This window comes from Hemitrygon akajei, chromosome 10 (assembly GCF_048418815.1).
Source record: "Hemitrygon akajei chromosome 10, sHemAka1.3, whole genome shotgun sequence".
In the NCBI taxonomy this organism is placed as follows: domain Eukaryota; kingdom Metazoa; phylum Chordata; class Chondrichthyes; order Myliobatiformes; family Dasyatidae; genus Hemitrygon; species Hemitrygon akajei.
Window position 1 is genome coordinate 164,754,113 of NC_133133.1, and position 22,847 is coordinate 164,776,959.

Sequence of the window (22,847 nt, forward strand, 5' to 3'; positions counted from 1 at the left end):
ACAATATCACATTGTTTCAGTGTGTATTGGTAAGCACTGCTACAGAATCATGCAATAATCTTTAGAAGAGGACTATGACATTGAATGAGATCATATTCGAGAGCAGGGGTTCCCAACCCTGTTTATGCCATGAACCAATACCATCAAGCTTGGACCCCAGGTTGGGAACCCCTGTTCTGGAGGTAGAAACTGCTTAATATTATTTAAATTCTACCTTCCTTAAGTGAACGACTTTTTTTCTGTTTATTTGAATGCCAATCCTTATTTTCCAAGGTCCGTGCTGTGAATGGAGCTGGTATTGGACCTCAGACATCAGAACAGACAGTCACCATGGATGTAAAAGGTTTTCTTTTTAACATTTTTGGCATAATTAACCTCTCAATTATAACCGCCATGTAAATGTTTGAGAGAGTAGTAAGAAATCAGAAGTGAGAATAATAAGAAGTTATTTGCTGCATCATAACACATCTGAATGCTTCTGGTGAGAAGTTAGGATCATTAGTGGATATCTTGGACACTGTGGGTGTTCTCAGGTCTCCATGAAGGTATTGGTTGTATTTCTATATGCCATTCACACGTGGACATTAATCTGTATGCACGAACATTAAGTGAATTAAGAAGAGAAGGCAGATCATGATAAGAATCAGAATGCAACAGGAATCTGGCCCTGTGTTAACATTTAGAAGTTGAAATCAGTCCATAACACAGCTGAACACATTTTAAATGAACGGTAAAATATATCTTACGTCAAGGTGTTGTGTTCTCAATACCCAAAGTCTTTACTCCCCCTTGGCAGTAGAGATCATGGGTTTGGAAGGTACTTTTTAAAAAAATTCTTTACTTATTGATTGATTGAGATACAGTGCGGAATAGGCCCTCCTGACCCTTCAAGTCACATTGCCCAGCAATCCCCTGATATAATCCTAGCCTAATCGTGGGACAATTTTCAATGATCAATTAACCTACCAACCAGTACGTCTTTAGACTGTGGAAGGAAACCGAAGCACCCGGAGGAAACCCACGCGGTCATGGGGAGAACAAACAAACTCCTCACAGACAGCAGTGGGAATTGAACCTGGATCACCTGTTAATGTAAAGCTTTGTGCTAACCACTACTGTGTGCAGCCATGCCGCCCTAAATTGAGATTAGCCTAAGTAAACAGGGTACATTTCATTGGCGGTGACCATCACACCCACTGTGCTGGAATGCTCTCCCCTTCGGTCTTGGCCACTGACATGCTTCCTGAGTGTCATTGAAGCTTCACTCATCCAGACAGATGGATGATATTCTTGTTACCTTTCTGACTGTTCCTTGTAGGTGATGAAATAATATTGGTGTATAAAATGTTGAGATGTTGCTGCTGCCAATAACCTGTTCTTGAAGCTATAGTATGTATGAGGCTGGTCCAGTGAGATTTTAGCCAATGGTGACTCTCACCCAGAATGTTGGTGCTGGGGGACTGGTTGAATGCCAAGAGTATGTGGTTCAACTCTCTCTCATTAGAGATGGTCGTTGACTATGGTGGTACACAAACTATTTGTGATTTGCCAGCCCTTGCTTGAATGTTGTCCAACTCTTGCTGCATGCACATGTGGATTACCTAATTCACTGAGGAGTTGTGAATAGAATTATGAAGATAAAAGATGAGCTTCATTTGTCACATGTACATCAAATCATTGAAACACGCAGTAAAATGCGTCATCTGCTCAACAACCAACACAGTCGGAAGACGTGCTGAAGACAGCACACAAGGTGCACTATTTTCCGGTGCCAACAGACCGTGCCCACATATGCTAATCCTAACCTGTACATCTTTGGAATGTGGAAGGAAACTGGAGCACCTGGAGTTCTGAAGAGAAAATACAAACTGCTTGCAGACAGAGATGGGAATTGAACTGCCGATTGTGACCGCAACATCACTGGTACTGAAAAAGTGTTACACTAACTACTGTGCTACCATACTGCCCTGTGTTGGACATTGTATAATCATCAGCAAACCACCCCATTTCTGAGATGCAGAGCAGGTCACTGATGAACCAACTGAAGATGGCTACTCTTCAGTCACTCCCCTAAGGACCTGCTGCAGTGATGTTCGGGCATTAGACATCTGACAGTCACAAGCACTTTCCTTTATGCAATGTATGACTCTAACTACTGAAGTGTTCCTGCCATGATACCTATTTCCCAGAGTTCCTTGATGCCAGCTTGGGCCACTTTGATGGCCTTAATAAGACCTGGAACCAAGTCATTCTTGCAAAAACTAAACTTGGAATTACTTAGTGGGTTATTGAGGAGTAAGTGACATTAAGACCATAAGATGCAGGATCAGAGATTGGCTATTTGGCCCATCGAGACTGCTCCACCATTTCATCACGGCTCATCCAATTTTCCTCTAGGCCTCAATCTCACTGCATTTTCCCCGTATCCCTTCATGTCCTGACCAGTCAAGAATCTGTAAACCTCTGCCTTAAATGTACACAAAGACTTGACCTCCACAGCTGCCTGTGGCAAAGAATTCCACTCTCTGACCGAAGAAATTCATCCTCATCTCTGTTCTAAAAGGAAGCCCCTCTATTCTGAGGCTATGTCCTCTGGTCTTAGACTCCCCCACCACAGGAAACGTCCTCTCCACATCCACTCTATCAAGGCCTTTCACTGTTCAATAGGTTTCAGTGAGGTCACCCCTCATTGAATTCTAGTGTATACAGGCCCAGAGCTCTATGTATAACAAGCCATTCAATCCTGGAATCATTTTTGTGAACTTCCTCTGAACCTTCTCCAGTGTCAATTGTGTCATCCTTAAGTCAGTTGAATTCACTCCACATATCATCAACAAACAACTGTGAGTACTAGGTTCAACGAAAACATTTAACACCTCAGCTGAATTAAGACCTAAGCTCCACGACTAACTATGCTTCTAGCCCAGCTATTCCAGTACAATTACAGACAAATGTTAAATCAAACTTGCCATGTACCTCTTCACCATGCTATTCACCTCTGTTGCCGCTTTCAGGGAACTATGAACTTAAACCCCATGGATTCCCTGTTCATCAACATTCTGTAAAGCCCTAAAACTAACTGTATACTGTACGTCCTGAGAAGGATAAGGTAATGTCATTTATTTCTTCTCCCAAATTTCCATCTGATTAATATCCTGCTGTAGCTTTAGACAATCTTCCTCACTATCCATAATCTGACCAATTTTCATCCTCATCTTCAAAAGCACCAGCCTTACTGACTGCACACATTTCCAAGTTGTTAATATATATCTGAAGCAATAAAGGTCCCAGTCCTGATCCCTGTGGTACATCAGTGATTCCAAACTTCCAACCAGAAAAACATCCTTCTACCAACAATATCTGCTTCTTATCACAAAACAATCTTTAGCTATTTGGTGAGTTAAATTTAATGTTTACCACCCTTCATTAAAATTTAATGTTTACCACCCTGCCTTCATTAAAATTCTCAGCTAAATTCTCAAACACTCAATCAGATTATTGAGATATGATTTCTTTCACACAAAGCTATACTGATAACCTACACTTGCCTCTCCAAATGTACATAAATCTAATTCCCAAGAGTTTTCCAAGAAGTTACCTAGCACCAGAATCAGGTTCATCAGCCTACTTGTCTGTCCTTCCTTTAAGGGTAAACTTTACTTCGCTTACCCTCAGATAAAGGAACAACATCAGCTATCCTCTCGTCATCTGGGATTCATCTGTGGCTAATGAAAATGCAAGCATCTCTATAAAAGCTACAATTGTCTTCTCTCTTGTTTCCCATAACATCCTGGGTTACCAACTCTTTTGTGTTCTGTGGTATCCATCAGCTCCACCTTCTCAATACCAACCTGTTCCAGAAAAAAGCATACTTCTCCACTTAGTCTCTATCTGTAACAACCTTCCCCTTGGTGAATACAGAAGGAAGTATTGGTGCATGGCCTAGTGAGCAAGGCATCAGACTAGTAACCTGAAGGTCACTGGTTTGAGCCTCAGCTGAGGCAGCGTGTTTGTGTCCTTGAGCAAGGCACTTAACAACACATTGCTCTGCCAAGCTGCATGGGTCCTAGTGCCCTTCCCTTGGACAACATCGGTGGCATGGAGAGGGGAAGGCCTGCAGCTTGGGCAACTGCCAGTCTCCCATACAACCCTGCCCAGGCCTGCACCCTGGAAACTCCAGGCGCAGATCCATGGTCTCTCGAGACCGACGGATGCCACCACCATTCATTTCACCTCCAGAGCAAACATCTCATCATATGGTCTATGAAAGTACGGGGTTTTGGTGCTAGAATATTACTCAAATGGTGTTAGGAAGTAAAAAATTCTTATGTAATAATTGCATGTAATTATGTAAATACATTACATAAACAGTACAGTACTGTGCAGAAGTCTTAGGCACATATATATAACTAGGGTGCCTAAGATTTTTGCACAGTACTGTATTTATCAACATGGAGTAGAGATCGAGTTGGTAAATCTGGCAGGAGCATAGGATGTTGGGAATGGTAAGGGTAGAACGCTGCGGGAGAGGTGTGAGGCAGATGACAGAGAAGGAATCCCAGGGTAAGGTGTAGGCACACCCAGCCCTGAGACACCAGGCAAGGTCATTTGATTCCAAAGGGTTGGTTTATTATTCATTACAGAATGATGCTTCCTGCTCCCTCCCCTCTTCTTTCCTCTTTTCCCAACCATAATTCTCCTCTCCCTGTCCCCTTCTCACTCTCAGTCCACAATAGAGACCCATTTCAGAATCGGGTTTATCATTGCTAACGTATGTCATGAAAGTTGTTTTTTTTGTGGCAGCAGTACAGTACAATACATAAAATTACTACAGTACTGTGCGAAAGCCTTAGGCACCTTAGCTATATATATATGCCTGACTTTTGCACAGTAGTGTATATGGTACAAATAATATAACTTATGCAGTTATTAGGTTGTATTACTGAACTTAATATGGATTGTCATAGTCTTAGAATTTAATACATAAGAATAATGTTCAAAGCTTCCATTTTATGTTTATTTGTATATAATTCTTCATTCATTATAATTCTGAATGTAGCTTTTGTTGCTTATCACACCAACCCAGCAAATGTAAATAAATATGGTGAATAATGTTGATCCTTGATTATGCCTTTTCTTCCTCTACAGCTCCACCTAAACCTAAACTCAAGCCAGTTCCAGCTTTAGATAAAAATGGAATATTTAAAGCAACTTCCACAACAATTACAATCAGAATGCCTGTGTGCTACTTCACTGATGAACATGGGTCCATCAAGAAAATCCAAGTAATCGTGACTGAAATAAGAGGTAATTTATTATTCTTTTCCAAGAAATTAAATATAAATACATTGACAAAATGTACCAGACTGCCATGATGAGGTTTGATCAAATCCGTGAAAGTGACTCAATAGGAAGTTTGTCATAATCAGTATAAATAGCTGATTTCCAGGTCAAAAACTTCCAATGAAAAATTATGTACATTGAAGCATTAAAAATGAACACTCAATATATTCCCTTTTCTTGCCACTCCTTCAACTTAGTGAACTACAGGAAAGAGAACCAATGCAAGATGAAGTTACATTCTGATTGTATGTCGAATTAGCAGATTAAATAATTTGTTGAAAAAGCCAATATCTGCAGAATGTTGACAAACCTATGCAATCCAACTTCCAGGGTGGATTCTGCTGCAAGGATCTTCTCAGGAATGTGCATTTATACAACAAGTAGATCTTTATTTATTTATGTATTATATGCAAATATAATATTCTATGCACTCATACTAAGGCCTTGTGAGAAGGCCACGTTATTTGCATAGCTGATAATTATGACCATCTTCAATGAGATTATCCAAATACTATAACAAAAGTAGATCTCCCTCCTGTGTGCCTTAAGGTAAGTCATTTTAATGATTCTCCTCACTGGCTCTTACCAGTGGCCAAAGAGGTCTTTCTGGAGTCAGAATCCACATTCCCCCATCAGGAAAGGCAATAAATATGATCTTCACTGCGCAGAACATTCAAGGAAACTGTAACAAGCATCAACCTCTGTACAGAGTTGTTTTGGCTTCACTAAAGCCTTCAGCTTTGTCAAAGAAAAAGGGTCTTGCCACAGCCTTCTGAAATTTGGCTTTCTAAGAAATTCATTAACTTTCTACACCTGCAATATCATAACATGCAAACTATGACCCTAATCTAAAGTGTACGTCATAGATCCAATCCAACTGGTGTCAGGCACATCACCAAAATCCTCTTTTCAATCTTCCTATGTGTTTCTGAGGTGATGTGAATGTGAAGCTTAATGATATAAAAATCATGAAGATATCAGAATTCTGTTGCATGGAATTCCTGATTTGGAGTATGACTTCCCCCTGTAACATACCAGAGAAAATTCTGCTCACCGTAGACACAATTCCAGTGCAGACAGAGTCAAGGAAGTCCCTTTTCATCACCTCAGTGCTCTTCACAGTGATGTGCCGCTGCATCTCACCTCTATTTTGGCCCTCTGTTGTAATGGGCATAATCATTTGCTTACAGTCTTCAGATGACACTTGCATTTATATTCACTGAAAGCAAAGCTCTGTTGATACTTCACTGAAACATTCAAAGGGGTGGGCCTCAGACTGAACATCTGAAAGAAGGAAGGTCCTCTGTCAATCTGTCTCCACTGCAAAAGCTGAAAAGGAGGGATAATCAAGAAAGAAAATGAGCAGTAATCCAGGCCTCTGAGTCACCACAAGGAGAATATGCATTATAAGTTTAAACTTAGGAGAAGGAAGAAAAATATCAAGCTTTCAAGACCTTCTATAGATTTAAATTTTTATCACAATAATCAAGATCACACCAAGAGTTAGAAATTTTGGTGTACAGGTTTTAAAAATGTTTCGTTTCACAGTTTTTATTTTGCATTAATATTGGTTAATTTCTTAACAGCTATGAACGATAAAAATATTTCTACTTGGTATGATGCTTATGTAAAGAAGCCAAAGCCATACTTTGCAAATGAAGGCTTTACAAACCCTCCATGCAGCAGAACGAACACACAGAGACAAAATGCTAATGAAGAGACATACACCATTGGAGCTGAAAATTCATGTCAGCACAATGTAAAACAAATTTGCAATGGCCCTCTAAAGAGTGATAAAGAATACCTGTAAGTAAAATTTTGATTTATATTGCAACATAATTTTCAGCAGAATAAATGCAGCAATCATTTAGAAATGAGTAGAGTTTTGGAGTTGCCACATGAAAGGGTACACAGAAACAGTGCTATGTCCATTCATCAGGGAGAAGTGTGTGTGTGTGTGTGTGTGTGTGTGTGTGTGTGTGTGTGTGTGTGTGTGTGTGTGTGTGTGTGTGTGTGTGTGTGTGTGTGTGTGTGTGTGTGTGTGTGTGTGTGTGTGTGTGTGTGTGTGTGTGTGTGTGTGTGTGTGTGTGAGGAAAGCAGGAAATGTATGTGGTTCCAGGATAGCAAGTATTCCACTTTTCTACAAATTATCCCAGCATTAGGAAACAAGGTGCCATGGACAATAAAACTGATCATGCATACTTATGGAGTGAATGGGCAGTGAACCCATGAGCTCCACCTCACTATCTTTTATTTTTATTTTTGCACTACTTATTTAATTTAACTTTTATGTATGTATACACGTGTGTATTCTTTTTTTGTTTTTTTATGTCTTGCATGTACTACTGCCACAAATACAACAAATTTCATGACGTCAAGACAAAAATGGGAAACTGATTTGAATATTAAAATTGATGAAACAAGTTGGTCAAGACTATGTCTTGACAGTATGACAAATACAACAAATGTTCGACTAAGATTAGTACAATATAATTTTTTACATCAATTATATATTACACCACAAAAAATAAACAGATTAAACCCAAATTTATCTGACCAATGTTTTTGATGTAATCAAGAAATTGGTACTTTTTTACACTCTACTTGGTCTTGTTTTAAAATTCAACCTTTTTGGACAAATTTAAGAGTTTTACTGGAACAAATTATTGGAACACAACTTCCACACAACCCAATATTATTCTTACTAGGTGATATTGAAGGGATAAAACCGAAACCCAAATTGAACAAATATCAGAAAGAATTCATAAAAATTGCATTGGCAGTAGCCAAAAAGGCTATTGCAGTTACTTGGAAATCGGATTTATACTTAAGTATAAATCGTTGGAAGAATGAAATTTTCAGCTGCATTCCACTTGAAAAAATTACTTATAATTTAAGAAATAAATATGATTTACTTCTGAAAATTTGGCACCCTTATTTGCAAGAGATAGGATTAAATATATAGGTGCTCCGAAGATAAAATTATTGGTCATCTGGGGAAAGAAATAAATATATATATTAAAGCTATTTTGAACTCCATGGAGCATGTGGGGATCTTCCAATATCCAGGCACTCTTTCTTTCTTTCTTTTTTCTTTTTTTCTTTCTTTTTTTCTCCTCTTTTTCATATATATAGAGATATGTTAGGGGGAGGGGTTAAGGGGAGGGGGGAGGGCTGATATTATATTTTTTCTTTCTATTCTGTAACCTATTTGAAAATTCAATAAAAAAATTTAAAAAAACAAATTTCATGACATATGCTGATGATGTTAAGCCCGATTCTGATGTTACAGAAAGTGATCAACCAGTCTGCAATAGAACTCCTTATTGTATAGGAGACTACATTGTGAATGCAATATACTAAACTAAAAGGACATGTAGTTAAATCACTAATATCAGAAAGAGTATTTTGGCCCTGGGCCCCAGGTGCTGGACAGTCGGGAGGGAAGTGTAAAAGGAAGTTTTGCATTGGAAGGTTTTGTCAAAAGGAGCTGCTGGAAATAGAAGGGTGAATTGAAATCTGGAGTAAGTGGTCCCTCGGGACTGCTGAAGTGTGTGAGAGTGTAGAGGCATCTGAGCGTGGTATTCATTTGGAAGTGTAAGAAGTCAGAGAACAGAATTAACGGAACAAGAACGCCAATGGCAAATAAAATGAGGACAAGGAGGATAGATAGGTAAATAGATACGTTATTGATCCCCAAGGATATTACAAGTGCACAGATATACAAATATTACAAGAGAAGTAAGAAGGAATAAAAAATAAGTTGCCTCAAACAGTCTAACACGAGAGGTCATCACTTCCCCGGCTATAGGTTGACTCATTATAGAACCCAATGACCCAGGGTAAGAATGACCTCGTATAGTGCTCTTTGGAGCAGCGCAGTTGTCTTAGTCTATTACTAAAAGTGCTCCTCTGTTCAGCCAAGGTGGCATGCAGAGAGAGAGAAACATTGTCCAGAATTGCCAGGATTTTTTGTAGGGTCCTTTGTTCAGCCACAGTCTCCAGTGTGTCCAGTTTGACTCCTATAACAGAGCCAGTCTTTCTAATCAATTTATTGAGCCAATTGGCTTCACCCATGTTGAAGCCATTGCCCCAGCGCACCACTGCGGAGAAGATTGTACTGGTAGCGACAGACTGGTCTACAAAGTCTTCCACCAGGGCCCTGTATACATCCTCCCGTCCTCCCTTTGTACATCCAACTATTGCTGAATCATCAGAGAATTTCTGCAGATGACCTGACTCAGTGTTGTACCTAAAGTCTGAGGTAGACGGGGTTTACAGGACGGGAACCAATACAGTCCCTGTGGGGCCCCAGTGCTGCTTATAGCCCTGTCCTACTCTGGTTCTAGGAATGGGGAGAAACAGTGAGAGCAGAATTCATGGTCAGGAGCCTTGTCAACTATGTAAGATGTTTTTTCTATGTAACTATGTAATCCAACTATGTAAGATGGATTTTCTGCTGTAGTCTGTTTTGTCATGTGCTTTTGTGATATCATTCTGGAGGAACGTTGTCTCATTTTTAAACTGCATTGCATTTGTGGTTTCTAAATGACAATAAACTGAATCTGAATCTGAAGATGTTATCCATGGCTGAGAATAAAGTCAAACATCTTGGAAATAGCATTGTTGGGAATTGGTATTGTTTTTGTGATATTATTGTCACGTACTGAGATACGGCAGGAATTTTAAGTTTTGTCAGCTGGCCATGAAGATCATCCAAAACAATTCTTTCAGTATTACAGCTGTAGAATCAGTTCTCAAGCGGTAATATACAAAGACAATATGGGCCATATTCCATAAATTTATCTAAGTATTAACCCTCTGCACACCATGATAAAATAAATGAATGAAATCAACTACATGATGCATTAAACTTAATATTTTGATCAGCACAAGAGACCCTGCAGATGCTGGAAATCCAGAACAACACACACAAAATGCTGGGGGATCTCAGCAGGTCAGGCAGCACCTATGGAAATGAATGAACAGTTGATGTTTAGGACTGAGACCCTTCTTCAGGACTGAAAAGGAAGGGGAATTAGGTAGGCGTAGAGGAGGACAAGCTAGAAAGTGAAGCCACATAGGTGGGGGAGGGGCGATGAAGAAGGAAACTGGGAGTCGATGAGTGAAAAAGGCAAAGAGGTGGAGAAGAAGGAATCTGACAGGAGAGGAGAGTGGACCATAGGGGAAAGGGAAGGAGAAGAGGAACGAGGGGAGGTGATAGGCAGGTGAGGAGAAGAGGTAAGAAGCCAGAGTGGGGAAATTGATGAAAAGGGAATAAGGAGGGGGATAAATTACTGGAATTTGGAGAAATCGATGTTCATGCCATCAGCTTAGAGGCTACCTATATGGAATATGGGGGGGGGGGTTGCTTCTCCAACCTGAGAGTGGCCTCATAGAAGTAGAAGAGGAGGCTAAGGACTGAAATGTTGGAAAGGGAATGGGGAGAGAAATTGAAATGGTTGGCCTCCAGGAAATCCAACTTTTTCCAGATGGAACTGATGTGGTTGACAAAATGATGCCCCCAGTCTACATTGGGTCTCACCAGTATAGTAAAGGCCACATTGGAGACATCGGATACAATAGATAATCCCAACAGATTTGCAGGTGAAAATTTGCCTTGCCCTGTAGAACCATTTGAGGACCAGAATGGAGGTGATTGGGCATGTGTAGTACTTCTGCCATTTGTGGGATAAGTGCCAGGTTGGAGATTAGTGGGGAGGGATGAATGGACAAGGGAATCACAGAGGGAGTGATCCCTGGGGAAGGCAGAGAGTGGAAGAGAAGGGAAGTAATGATGTGTTTTGTGGTTGGATCCTGCTGAAGATGGCGGAAGTTACAGAGGAGGACGTGTTGGATGTGGAAGTTCGTGGGGTGATAGGTGAGGACAAGCAGAACTCTATCCCTGTTAAGGCAGTGAGAATATGGGGTAAGTGCTGATATCCAGATAAAGGAGGAGATATGGGTGAGGGCAGCATCAATGGTGGAAGAAGGGAAAACCTGCTGTTTGAAAAAGGAGGACATCTGTGATGTCCTGAGAAAGAAAGCGTCAACCTCAGTGCATAGAGGTACCATTGAGCCAAAACTGACATGATGAGTTGGCTCAGATCTCAGGAGTCTAATGTTCTTACATCAGGATTCACAACGCTATCACCGCTGGAGGCATTGGAATTTGGAGATCAACTTGAGTGTGTTAGGTGAGCTGCTGGATTGTGCAGCTCGATGGGCTGGAAAGGCCTGCTCTGCAGTCTATCGCGAAATAAATCAATAAATATATGTATACCTATATCTATAAGACATTCAGGCTTGCTTTTGGAGTAGACTAATATTAATATGTGAGAGTATCATATCCATTTTTTTACATATTAGTGAGGAAAAGAGTAAAATGGTGTTTCCCACTCAACTTTATTTATCATAATTTTGTCATTTTTCTTAGATTCAAATTTCGGGCAACAAACTTTCAAGACCAATTTACAGATTCTGATTACTCTGATCCAGTCAAAACACTAGGTAATTCATGCAAAATAGCCTTCCCTTTTCTGGCAGTATTATTGTGTATATTTGACTACTTCATTTATGATGGTGTGAGTGTTTAGTGTTAGTCATTCGAGATGATGAAAGGTGTTGATCTTAAATTCAGTTGCTAGGACATAAATATAGTTCTTTAACGCTTGTGCTAAAATGGTGCCACCTCAATAGCGTATGCCTGTTCTGTTCATCGCCACTAGAGTCAGAGGTTCTGTTTCCATCCACTATGATCTACATTCCTGTTCCTGATGATTTCTGAATGTATATTCCAGGTCTATTTCTCTAGTAATCAAAATATCAAACATCCTCTGCAAATCAATTTCTGCCACAGCATCATTTATATGTAGACATATCACACATACAGAAGTGGTCAAATCAGAGTTGCACTTTACTCTATATATGCCAATCAACTTTTACAATTGATCTCAGACCTTAAGTTCAAACGTCTTGCAGAGTTTGAGAGGATACATATAGGGGTAGTGTTTCCTTGACTGGGATGTCTGATACCAGCGATCACAATAAGGTGTCTGCCATTCAGGATTAATTGAGGAAACTGATGCACACAGTGGGTCGTGAATTTTTGGAATTTTCCACCCAAGACTGGTGTGGAAGCTTATTCTCTGAGTATATTCAAATCAGAGATCAATATATTTTTGAACACAAAGGAAATAGTGGAATATGGAGCTGGTACAGGAAAATAACAGAAGACAAAAATCACCGAGTATCTTAGTCTGCTCATGCTTGTGTTTCATACACTCTAATTATCATACAATTGTGCCTAAGATTGTGCTATAACATTAAATGGCCCTCATGTCATTTGCAGTCAAAGTATTTTACCATTTTCACAATAGCTTTTAGGCTCCAAAGGTTTGTAAATCTCCCCATGCTCAATCCTCATCGATTCTACAGAAACATGGAGATATGACAAGAGGATTACCATTTAAAAATTTGCCACTATATACAATTCATTTTTGACCATGCAATGCTGAAAACTGTTAATAATTTTCATTTACAGTGCTGATAATAACATTCATTGAAATTTCAATGTTGGCCTGAGAAACTTAAAAACTGACTGCATTCTGTTTATACCAAAAGGAATATCCACTGTTCTGTTTATGAGATCAACGTTGGAACTTATAAGCTATGTGAGAATTGTAAATTTAAGAATCAATGCCAGGCCCAGGAATTGAAAATTATATTGACAAACAACTGCTTGAGAAACTCAGCCAGTCAAAACCCTATATTAAATCAATTGTATATTCAAAGTTCAAAGGAAATTTTATTATCATACATTTATGCCATTATATACAACCTTGAGATTCATTTTCTTGTGGGTATACTTAAATCTGTAGAATAATAACCATAACAGAATCTATGAAAGACCGCCTAACTAGGGTGTTCGACCACAGTGCAGAAGACAACAAACTGTGCAAATACAAAAAGAATAAATAATAAATAAGCATTAAATCTTGAGAACATGAGATGAAGAGTCCTTGAAAGTGTGTTCATATTATAGCAGAAATGGAAAGGCATTGGTTTTGATAGTGCATACCAATCTGATTGGTATTCTGAGTTCTGCTAGCCAAAATCCTGCAACACTACTAAGAAAGCACTTTAATTTTGATTAGTTTGGTATATATTGTAGAACTTCTAACACAACAAACATTTCACTAGTTACTGTAAAACATAGAAAATAATGTCAGTGTAATTGTTAAAGTAAAACTGCCAAATATTATTGTCCTATTAACTTAGCTTGTAATCTGTTATCTGTTACAGAATTAATTCCACAGCATTTTCAGTATTAATTCTTCAGTGGGAACATTGATGTATAAAACTATTAACTATAGCTACCAAACTTTGTACTAGAGTGTTAATTAATCATTTATTCTGATTTTGTTTTTAAAAATCTTAATCATTAGGAAGGTATCTTGTGTCATAAGAATCAGGGTATGAAATAGTTAAATTGTTTATACAGGGCACTGATTTCACTGAGTTTAATGAACCTGTATAAACAAAGCTTTGTTGCTTCATGCAGTTCAAAGCAACTAATGATGGTGAAACCAGAGTCCTGTTTTTTCCTAATTTTGCTTCCAATTATTTTCTGCAGTTCTTTGATTTTGTTGGTTCATTTGTTTTACTCTTCAAGGACTTCAATGATTTTTTAAAAGTTAGCTGATTTTAGCAGCTATGTTACAATATGCTATAAAAGTGTACACTTTCATTAAGTCTTTCACCAGGATTTTCTCCTGAACCAGGATTACATTTCACTTCCTAAATTATAGTTTAAATTTACGTGATTTTGATTCCCATCTAAGCAAATGGATTCTTTATCACTTCATTAATGAGGAAAATCACTGTACTTATATCTACCAGAAAGTTTAATGAGATCTTGAGATCTGTGAAAGTATATCATTTACACTTTCTCTGCTGGAGAAATGCTTGGAGTGAGCATTTTGGGCCCTAGAGTTTATTGCACTTCCTTGGAGAATTTGAGAGTTAACAACCTCTGTCCTGTCGACTAATGGCAAGAATACCAACCCAACAGCATTCCTATGAAGTCAGTGGGATTTACAAAATCCAAACTTTATTTCAAGAAAACAAAAATGTTTCTCATTTGGAATGTTACTCATCTGCTCCAGGAAGACGTCTGAAACATTGTTTGGCGGATTATTGTCTTTTAAAGACAAAATGTATTTGCAGTTTTGAAAAGAATCAGATGTGATACTAGACTTCAAAGTACAGTATAACTCATTATTCTATATAATAAAGGCACAATTATAAAGAATAAGGCTATTAGTGGAATTGTAGTATAAAGAAGCAGTGCTATTGGATAACTGTAATTAGAAACATTAAGTATTCTTTTCCAACACACTCTTGATTTTGCAGCTGAAGGTTTGTCAGGAAGAACGATTGAAATAGTACTCGCAGTGACTTTGTGTGTGCTTTCTATCGTCCTCCTTGTGATTGTTGGCTACGTTATTGCAAGGTAGGATGGATAAATCTTACAGATGCTCAAACTTATTTTAATAAAACTAACTTACCCAGGAATTATTCTGACAACTTCAGTGTATAGTTAATCAAAATACTGCTATTAATTTAGGGATAATACTATTTAATTAGTCACAAAATTTCTCTATGTATTTGTACTATTGCATCAAAGTATATAAGAAGCTTGAAAATACTCCAGCTTTCGATCTTACTCCAAGTTTCTTTTAGGCAAGGAAATGTCCTCAGTATTTTTACATTGTTTTGTCAGAATTTAATTTGTATCAGAATGCAAATTTCTTCCAGTCTGTGTCTCCTTGAAGACAAAGGAATTGTTTGCTGTATTTAATAATCTTCCATGTCTGCTTGTGTTGGTAATCCATAAACAGAATAAGGCAGAAGCAGAAGGAAGGTGGTACATACTCTCCAAGGGATGCAGAAATTATTGACACTAAATTCAAACTGGACCAGATGATCGCAGTGACAGACCTGGAGCTGAGGGAGGAGAAGCTGACTCGGTGAGCTTCAGATGTGCAAGTAACCAAGGGGTCCTGACCCTATTCTGACCACTGCTTGTTTGGAAGTGTTTGCGGTGCTGTAATTTACTGAGGTCACTCAATTCCTTTTCAGAAGGCAAAATCTCATCTTTCAGCCGCTTCACACCAAAAACAGATGAAGGACCTCCTTGAGCATGAAGCAACACAACAAAATATTGTTTGTGCTTAAAAATGGGATGTCCCTAGATTTGCATGGATATATAACATTGTTTTAATTATTGTTTTAACATGATGCTTAAGCTTCATTCTTGAATCGAACTAAGTCTCAATTGGTCAAAAGTATAATTTTTTCCAAGCTTAATCTGAAAAGTGTGAGTATATTACCGAGTGTACCTCAATGTGTAACAACTTGTGTTGTGTCGTTCTGTGCCCTGACCTAAAATTGAGATTATAATTTGCTTATTAAATATCATTTTCTTTATAAATTCCTTAATTCTACAAGGAAGAACAGATAAATTAAATAAAATTGAAATTGAATATCATACAGTTTGTTAAGTTTAATAGAACATTAAGGTTACATGTTTTCATTGAAAACAGTGATCAAAATCATGGTAGTGTAGTGTTTAGCTCAATAACTTTGTTCAATTCCCACCACTGCCTATATGGAGTTCGTACATTCGCCCAGTGACCATCTGTGGTTCCTCCATGTCTCCAGTTTCCTCCCACAGTCCAAAGACATACTAGTTGGTAGGTTAATTGGTCATTGTAAATTGTCTCGTGCTTAGTCTAGGATTAAATCTAGTCTAGTCTAAAATCTAGTCTAAATCTAATCTAAATCTAAATCTAGTCTAGTCTAGGATTAGTCTAGGATTGCTGGGTGACATGGCTTAAAGGGCTGGAAGGGCCTACTCCACTCTGTATTTCAGTAAAATTTTAAAAATATATATTAAAACAATTAGGAATGTAGTACCTAACAGATTATGTTGGAGAATGCAACATTTAAAATATTTATGGCTTTTAATGGTGAGAGTAATCTGTAAGTCAGTATGGTAAGACTGAAAGGTAAAAATTAAATTTATTGGCCTAAGCATTTAACCATTGTTTCTAATACAGATTTTTTTTTTTGGAAACTGAAGTTGAGGAGGAAATATCACCATGCCAAAAATCTGGTGCTCAGACTGAAGCACGTGTTTCTGATATTCTCTTTCTGGTGATATGTGTCCTCTGATGGTTTTACACATCAAATATCTGATGACTGTCTCCTGATAGCCCGAAATCAGGATTGAATTTTTGTTGACATCTGCACCCATGCCTTCTTCCCCTACAAAGATTAGGACTCAGAATTATAAATTTAGATCATCTTTTCAGTCCCAAATATGCATTGAAATCTTGCCATTGTTAAAATTCTATCCCTATTCTTATGAAACTCCCCAGTGTGGTCTAGATGATCCAGATAATGGTTGTTCATCTTGTGTGGTTTATTCATCCTCATGGTGCATTGAATTCTCATCACTGGGCTGCCATTAATGGTGAGTCCTGTCACCATCCATTGAAGGAGGACAAAAGCCTACTTCATTTAGATGGAGGTCTATTTGTAAGCCTGTACATTATGGATCAGACATGAATTGTCCCTGTATGCAAGTGCCATTCATCTTCCTGTAAATAGAATTTGTAAATGTCAGAATTAAAATGCAACCTTGGGGAAGTTTGAATCAGCAAATATAATGCAGACTAGTTAGAGTTAATAGAACCAAGTACTTTATAGTTCTACAATTTAATTCACAATAAAGCGGGAGAAAAGCTGAAGCAAGTAAAATAAATCTAAAATTCAATGTTTCTTCTTCTTCTTCCTGGGCCCTAGCTCCCAATGGAGCATAGGCCATTGATACTCTCCCGCCCCCCCCCTCATCCAAAGTCAGTGGTCTGGTTAGAGTTCATCAATGTTTCTGTAGTCCATTGTATCCACTGTACAGGGGATTGGCCTCTACAGCTTCACCAGAGCCCTGTTGGCCGGCCTTACCCATCTCCACCTCTCACAACAGTGACGTAGGGTCGGACTTTGAGAGGCAATTCCATGTTTCCAAGGTTATACAACTAGAGTTTGCCTGAGATAAAAGAGTTCTACTACCTACAACTTTGAATAGTTTAAACTTAAGACATGTACTTAAATTTTCCTTAAAAGGTTTATGTGCATATTTGCATCTGTAAATACTCTGTAAATTAACTATCACTAAATCAATTTAAGAGTGGCCCTGTTTTGCAGCATGAATGTCATACATGTGGTTTGGTAATGAGTACGTCATGCTGGTGCAGTGTTGAAGATTTGCTTGTGTGGAAGCAACATTGGCTTGCTGACAAAAGTACCTGCATGTTACAAACCACTGTTCCAACTGTATGCATAAAAATCTGAGAGCATGCCTGGTACATTGGCTTTCAGGTTCAAAATTCTGGTTACCTCCAAACTAACATTCTGATGGCTCCTTTCTTCCAGTTATTCCTCGCTATTCTTTAGACGCAAGGAGATTTATGTCATCCAGTAAGTGAAGTATTCATTCTCTTAAGAGTGCTGTTATCCTGACACAGGCAAGGAGTCAACTGTTTTGTGCCCCTGCCAATGTCTCATCAGTTCCTTATCATCCCATGTTTCATTAAGAATCAAATAAAACCAAGCTACCAAAGTTCAAAATACATTTATCATCAAGGTGTATCTACATTATACAATGATGAGATTGGTCTCCCAACAGACAGCCATGAAACAAAAGAATCCATGAAAAAACAAAACATGAACCAATAAACACTAACGTATAGCGTTCTGAACTGAAGTTCACAAAGAGCATTTGTCCACAGACACTTCCTTAATTGCGCGCAGAGCTGTGTAAATGTCGCAGAGTAGCAAGCTGAACCAGCCAACCCTTGCCCCAGGCCCCGACACCCGTTGACCTTTTTCAATCTGTGATGCACCATCAATAACTCTCTCTGAGACGTGAAGTCAAGATATCGGCTTTTATTGACTGGAAGAAAGAACAAGCAATAGTTGACCACCATACTACATCCTGGAGAATGAGGCCGGGCTCAGGCCTCAATCGCCTTTATACCGGGGTCTGTGGGAGGAGCCACAGGAGCAGTCAGCAAGGGGGCGTGTCCAGACAGGTATATGTAGTTCACCACAATCTGGCCCAGCACCTAAATAATCGTCTGAACATCGGATTCATTCGCTTCGATACACTCTGGGATCTGGACCCAGCCACCTTGATTTGAACTGTACCTGACCTTTCTGATTCAGCCCAGCGCTTAAATCAATCGAACCTTGGGTCTTCCTTGGTCTTGGCGATGGGCCTGCTGTCTTGCCTTGCTTCGGCTCTGCCACGTTGGATTGCCTCCATCCAAAAGGGAGATACAGACTATTGCTTGCGATGATTATTTGCCAGAAATAGAGTGATTTAGCAAAGCATTTTGTGATTTTCCTTGTTTCGTTAGCCACCAGCCAGAAGTCACTGAGATTCACCAGTGACATGTCAAGCTGGAAAAAATGACTTGTCTTTAGAGTGTTGACACATTGTTCTGCAAGCTAATCCTAAGCCAAGTAGTGCTTTATTTTGTTTACAAATATCACTGGTCAATTCTAATTGCTCACTTCTTTCTAAGTTTCTGAAGTCTGTTTTGTTTTGAGCTGAAAATTGCAGACTTCAGCAAATGATTAAAATGCCTCCCATTGGTTACTTGAGCCTAGGGAATACAATTCTTTGCCGGATACACAGAATAGAAAGTTTCCTTGTTCATGGTAATTGATTGTAATTGATTACAATTGGCCATTTTGCCCCTGTTTCAAAGGTATGAAGTCTTAGACATAAAATCCATTTTGTAGGAATTGACAAAGTTCTACTCAAGCGACATTAGTAAAATACAACATACTAATGTAATTAGCACCCATGCCTATAAGCACCACACATTCAGAAGGGTCCAGGCAGTGCATATGAAAATGGAATACTAAAGGGGTTTTAGCATTTAGAGTAGAGACTTTGTGCAAGATAAGGACCAGGGACCTTAGGAAACTTTTTCAAGAAATGTTGTTCTTTTATTTAAAGTTTTAAACAATCATTGAATTTCCAACATAATTTTGTGCCTTAAAAGTTACCTTGAGTGCTATGTTTAAAGTAAGAATATAATATATTTTAGATCTTTGCTTTTAAAACACCATCTATTTTATTACTGTAAGAACTTACAGAAGCCTATAGAAAATCCATCAGATGGTAAAATCATGCAAAAATTGTTTGTTATGCTTCTGGTGCTATTCGATTGATATGAGACATACTGCCTTTGCTCAACAATGCAACAGGTTGATGTTAATTATATTTGATAGCAGGGAAACTAATTACACATTTAGCAGTCTGAAGGAGGTAGACAAAAAGTTGAGGAAGGAAGTGAATTTATATGTTTTAGAGAAGTTGTGCCATTAATAGAGGTTGGTAGCAACTTCACTTTTAGCATTTTGTAACAATCTTCCAACAGATTGAAGACTATGGGAAGAACTATACTAAATTACGAGGGGTATAGATAGGGTAAATGCAAACAGACTTTTCTTCCGCTGAGGTTGGGTGCGACTACAACTAGGGGCCATGGGTTAAAGGTGAAAGCTGAAAAGTTTAAGGGGAACATGAGGAAAAACTTCTTCACTCAGAGGGGCATGAGAGTGCGGAATGAGCTTTCAACACAAGTGGTACATGTGAGCTTGATTTCAACAGCTAGCTACGTGGTAGGAGTATGAAGGGCTGTGGTCCCAGTGTAGGTCAATGGGACTAGGCAGTTTAAATGTTTCGGCATGGACTAGATGGGCCAAAGGGCCTGATTCTGTCCTGTACATTTCTATGATTCTGTGACTCTATCCATAGACATCAAGTACTGCAGATGTTGGAAACTGGAGTAAATAATAAACTGCGGGAGGAACTGATGCAGTGTCTTGACCCAAAGCACTAACCATCTCTTTGCCTCCACAGAGGCTGCTTCATCCACTCATTTCTTCCAGCATTTTAGTTTTTGCTATGGCAAAATTCTTTTGATTATTATTAAGTTGCAGGGCCTGGCCTCCAGGTTTTTGGATCTAGAGAGTTTGTTCTAGAGAGCATCTTCCTGGCATGTCTTCATGATGTTCTCTTGTCCTCTTCCATGAAATGTAATTTGAAAGCAGTATCTCATATTCAATAGAATAAGAATTTTAAAAGAACTGGAAAGAACACTTAAATTTAATACAGAGTAAAATGTGATTAATGATTAAACTCTTATAGGTTTTAATAGTCCTACAAATACTGCTTCCCTGGGCAAAGAATTCCACAGATTCACTACTCTCTGGGAAAAACAGTTTCTCCTCATCTCAATCTTAAATTATTTCCCCTGAATCTTGAGGCTAAGTCCCTAGTTCTAGGCTCAGTGGTGTAATCTGGGTTGTGATTGATTCGGCTTGAGGGACTGCTGCAGAAACTGCTGAGTCCAGCATCCAGACTGAGTGAATCAACAAGACCTGGGCATCAACAAAAAGGAGCCTGGAGACCCTGGGAGCTGCCAAAGTCAAGGTCAAAGCTCTCAGGAGCTGTTGAAACAATTTTTGTTTAACAATGAAGTGTAATATGTATATGAGCAAGGCAGTACATACATTTGAATATTGCTGGAATTACAGATCCTCTGCATCTTTTGTGCTGATGATCTCTTGCTTGAAGTACTCCCGAGGTCTTTAGCCTTGATCTTGGCTGCTCCCAGGATCTCTGGGCTTCTTTTCATTGATGCCCAGGGATTGGTGTTAATTCACCCAGTCCAGAAATCAGACTCATTAGTTTCTGCAGCAGACCTTCATACCAAACCAATCAAATCCTCAGATTGCAGTATTGATCTGCAACACACCAGAGAACGTTGACTGATAAAAGTTTACGTAAATGACTGAATTCATTCATGTAAACATGTAATGACATCATTGGAATGCTTAAGAAAAAATATTTTTTTCATATAAGCTGCTTTCTCCTCAGAATCAAATGTGCCCACAAACATTTATACAGTACTTAATACTTAATTTATAAAAACAACATACCCAGGACATCTTCAGGGAGCGGTGTCTGAGAAAGGCAGCGTGTATTATTAAGGACCACCAGCACCCAGGGCATGCCCTTTTCTCACTGTTACCATCAGGTAGGAGGTACAGAAGCCTGAAGACACACACTCAGCCATTCAGGAACAGCTTCTTCCCCTCTGCCATCTGATTCCAAAATTGACTTTGAACCCTTGGAGACTACCTCATTTTTTAAAAACATATTTTTTGCACAATTCTTAATCTATTTAATATACATACACTGTAATCGATTTACTTACTATGTATTGCATTGAACTGCAGCTGCCAAGTTAACAAATTTCACGTCACATGCCAGTGATAATAAACCTGATTCTGATTCTATAAAATTATTAATTTTCTACAGTTTTGTCTGTGAACTCAGCAACTATTTTTGTTAATTTTATCCTGCTCTTTAGATAAGGTTTTTTTTTGGATTCCAGAAATGAACATTGAATACTATGTATCCAATAATACATACTGTACATAATGCATTACCTGATGAAATAAAAGTATACCATTTATAAGGCAATAATTTTTTCAAACTAAGTGACTTGGAGTATTGTGTTCCGTTCTGGTAAGTACACTACAGAAAGGAATTGGTTGTGATGGAAGAATGGCAGAGGAGATTCAACTGAACATTGGCTGGACTGGAGGACTTTGGATATTGAGGAGAGATTGGATAGTCTAAGCTTGTTTTCCCTGGAGTGAAGGAAGCTGAGAGATGATCTGATTGATGTATAATGTTATGAGAGGGAGGTAGTCAAAATCCATTTCTGAAGATAGGTGTGTCAAAGGCAAGCGCAGGGATTTCAGTTAGGAGGGAGTTTTAAAAGGATCTGAGTGGTACATCTTGTACACAGAATGGTTATGGAACACAATGCCAGATGAGGTGGTAGAATTAGATACAATTACTGCATTTAAGAGGCACTTTGACATATACTCAATAGGCTGGGTATTGAAAAGTAGATTCCTAATGGAGGCGAATGGGATTAATGTAGGTGGGCAAAATAGTCAGTGGGCCAGAGGGGCCATTTCTGTGCTGTATCCCTCGACAACTATTACTGTACAACGCAGGATTTGAATGAAGCAAATAGGACATAAATAATTAAATTTCATGATTTAATAAGAATTTTTAAGAGATGTTTTACTCTGGTAAGAGTCTGAAGTAAAATCATAAATTAATCTTTTTATTTTTATGTACTGTGCTGCTTTATACAGTTGCTTGAGTAAATTTTAACTTCACTGATGTATTTTACAACTAGATGGACATTACAGAGTTCAATATGCTGGTTTCTTTCATTTCTAATAGTGATGGCATCAGGTGATGCTAGCCCATACAGCAGAAGTTATGATAATATTTATCTGTATCTTTATACTTTTAAATTTCAGAACTTTCTCCT

The 22,847-nt window shown here is 38.5% G+C and overlaps 1 protein-coding gene across 1 annotated transcript in view; it reads left to right on the forward strand.

Moving 5' to 3' along the window:
* Window positions 1-22,847, forward strand: part of ptprq (protein tyrosine phosphatase receptor type Q) — a 167,236-nt gene that overhangs the window by 122,842 nt on the left and 21,547 nt on the right. Inside the window, exons 45-51 of the mRNA XM_073059606.1 lie at window positions 274-343; window positions 5,149-5,307; window positions 6,930-7,149; window positions 11,780-11,853; window positions 14,758-14,857; window positions 15,246-15,374; window positions 17,845-17,889. Coding sequence (XP_072915707.1) covers window positions 274-343; window positions 5,149-5,307; window positions 6,930-7,149; window positions 11,780-11,853; window positions 14,758-14,857; window positions 15,246-15,374; window positions 17,845-17,889 — 797 coding nt within the window. The remainder of the gene's footprint in view (window positions 1-273; window positions 344-5,148; window positions 5,308-6,929; window positions 7,150-11,779; window positions 11,854-14,757; window positions 14,858-15,245; window positions 15,375-17,844; window positions 17,890-22,847) is intronic.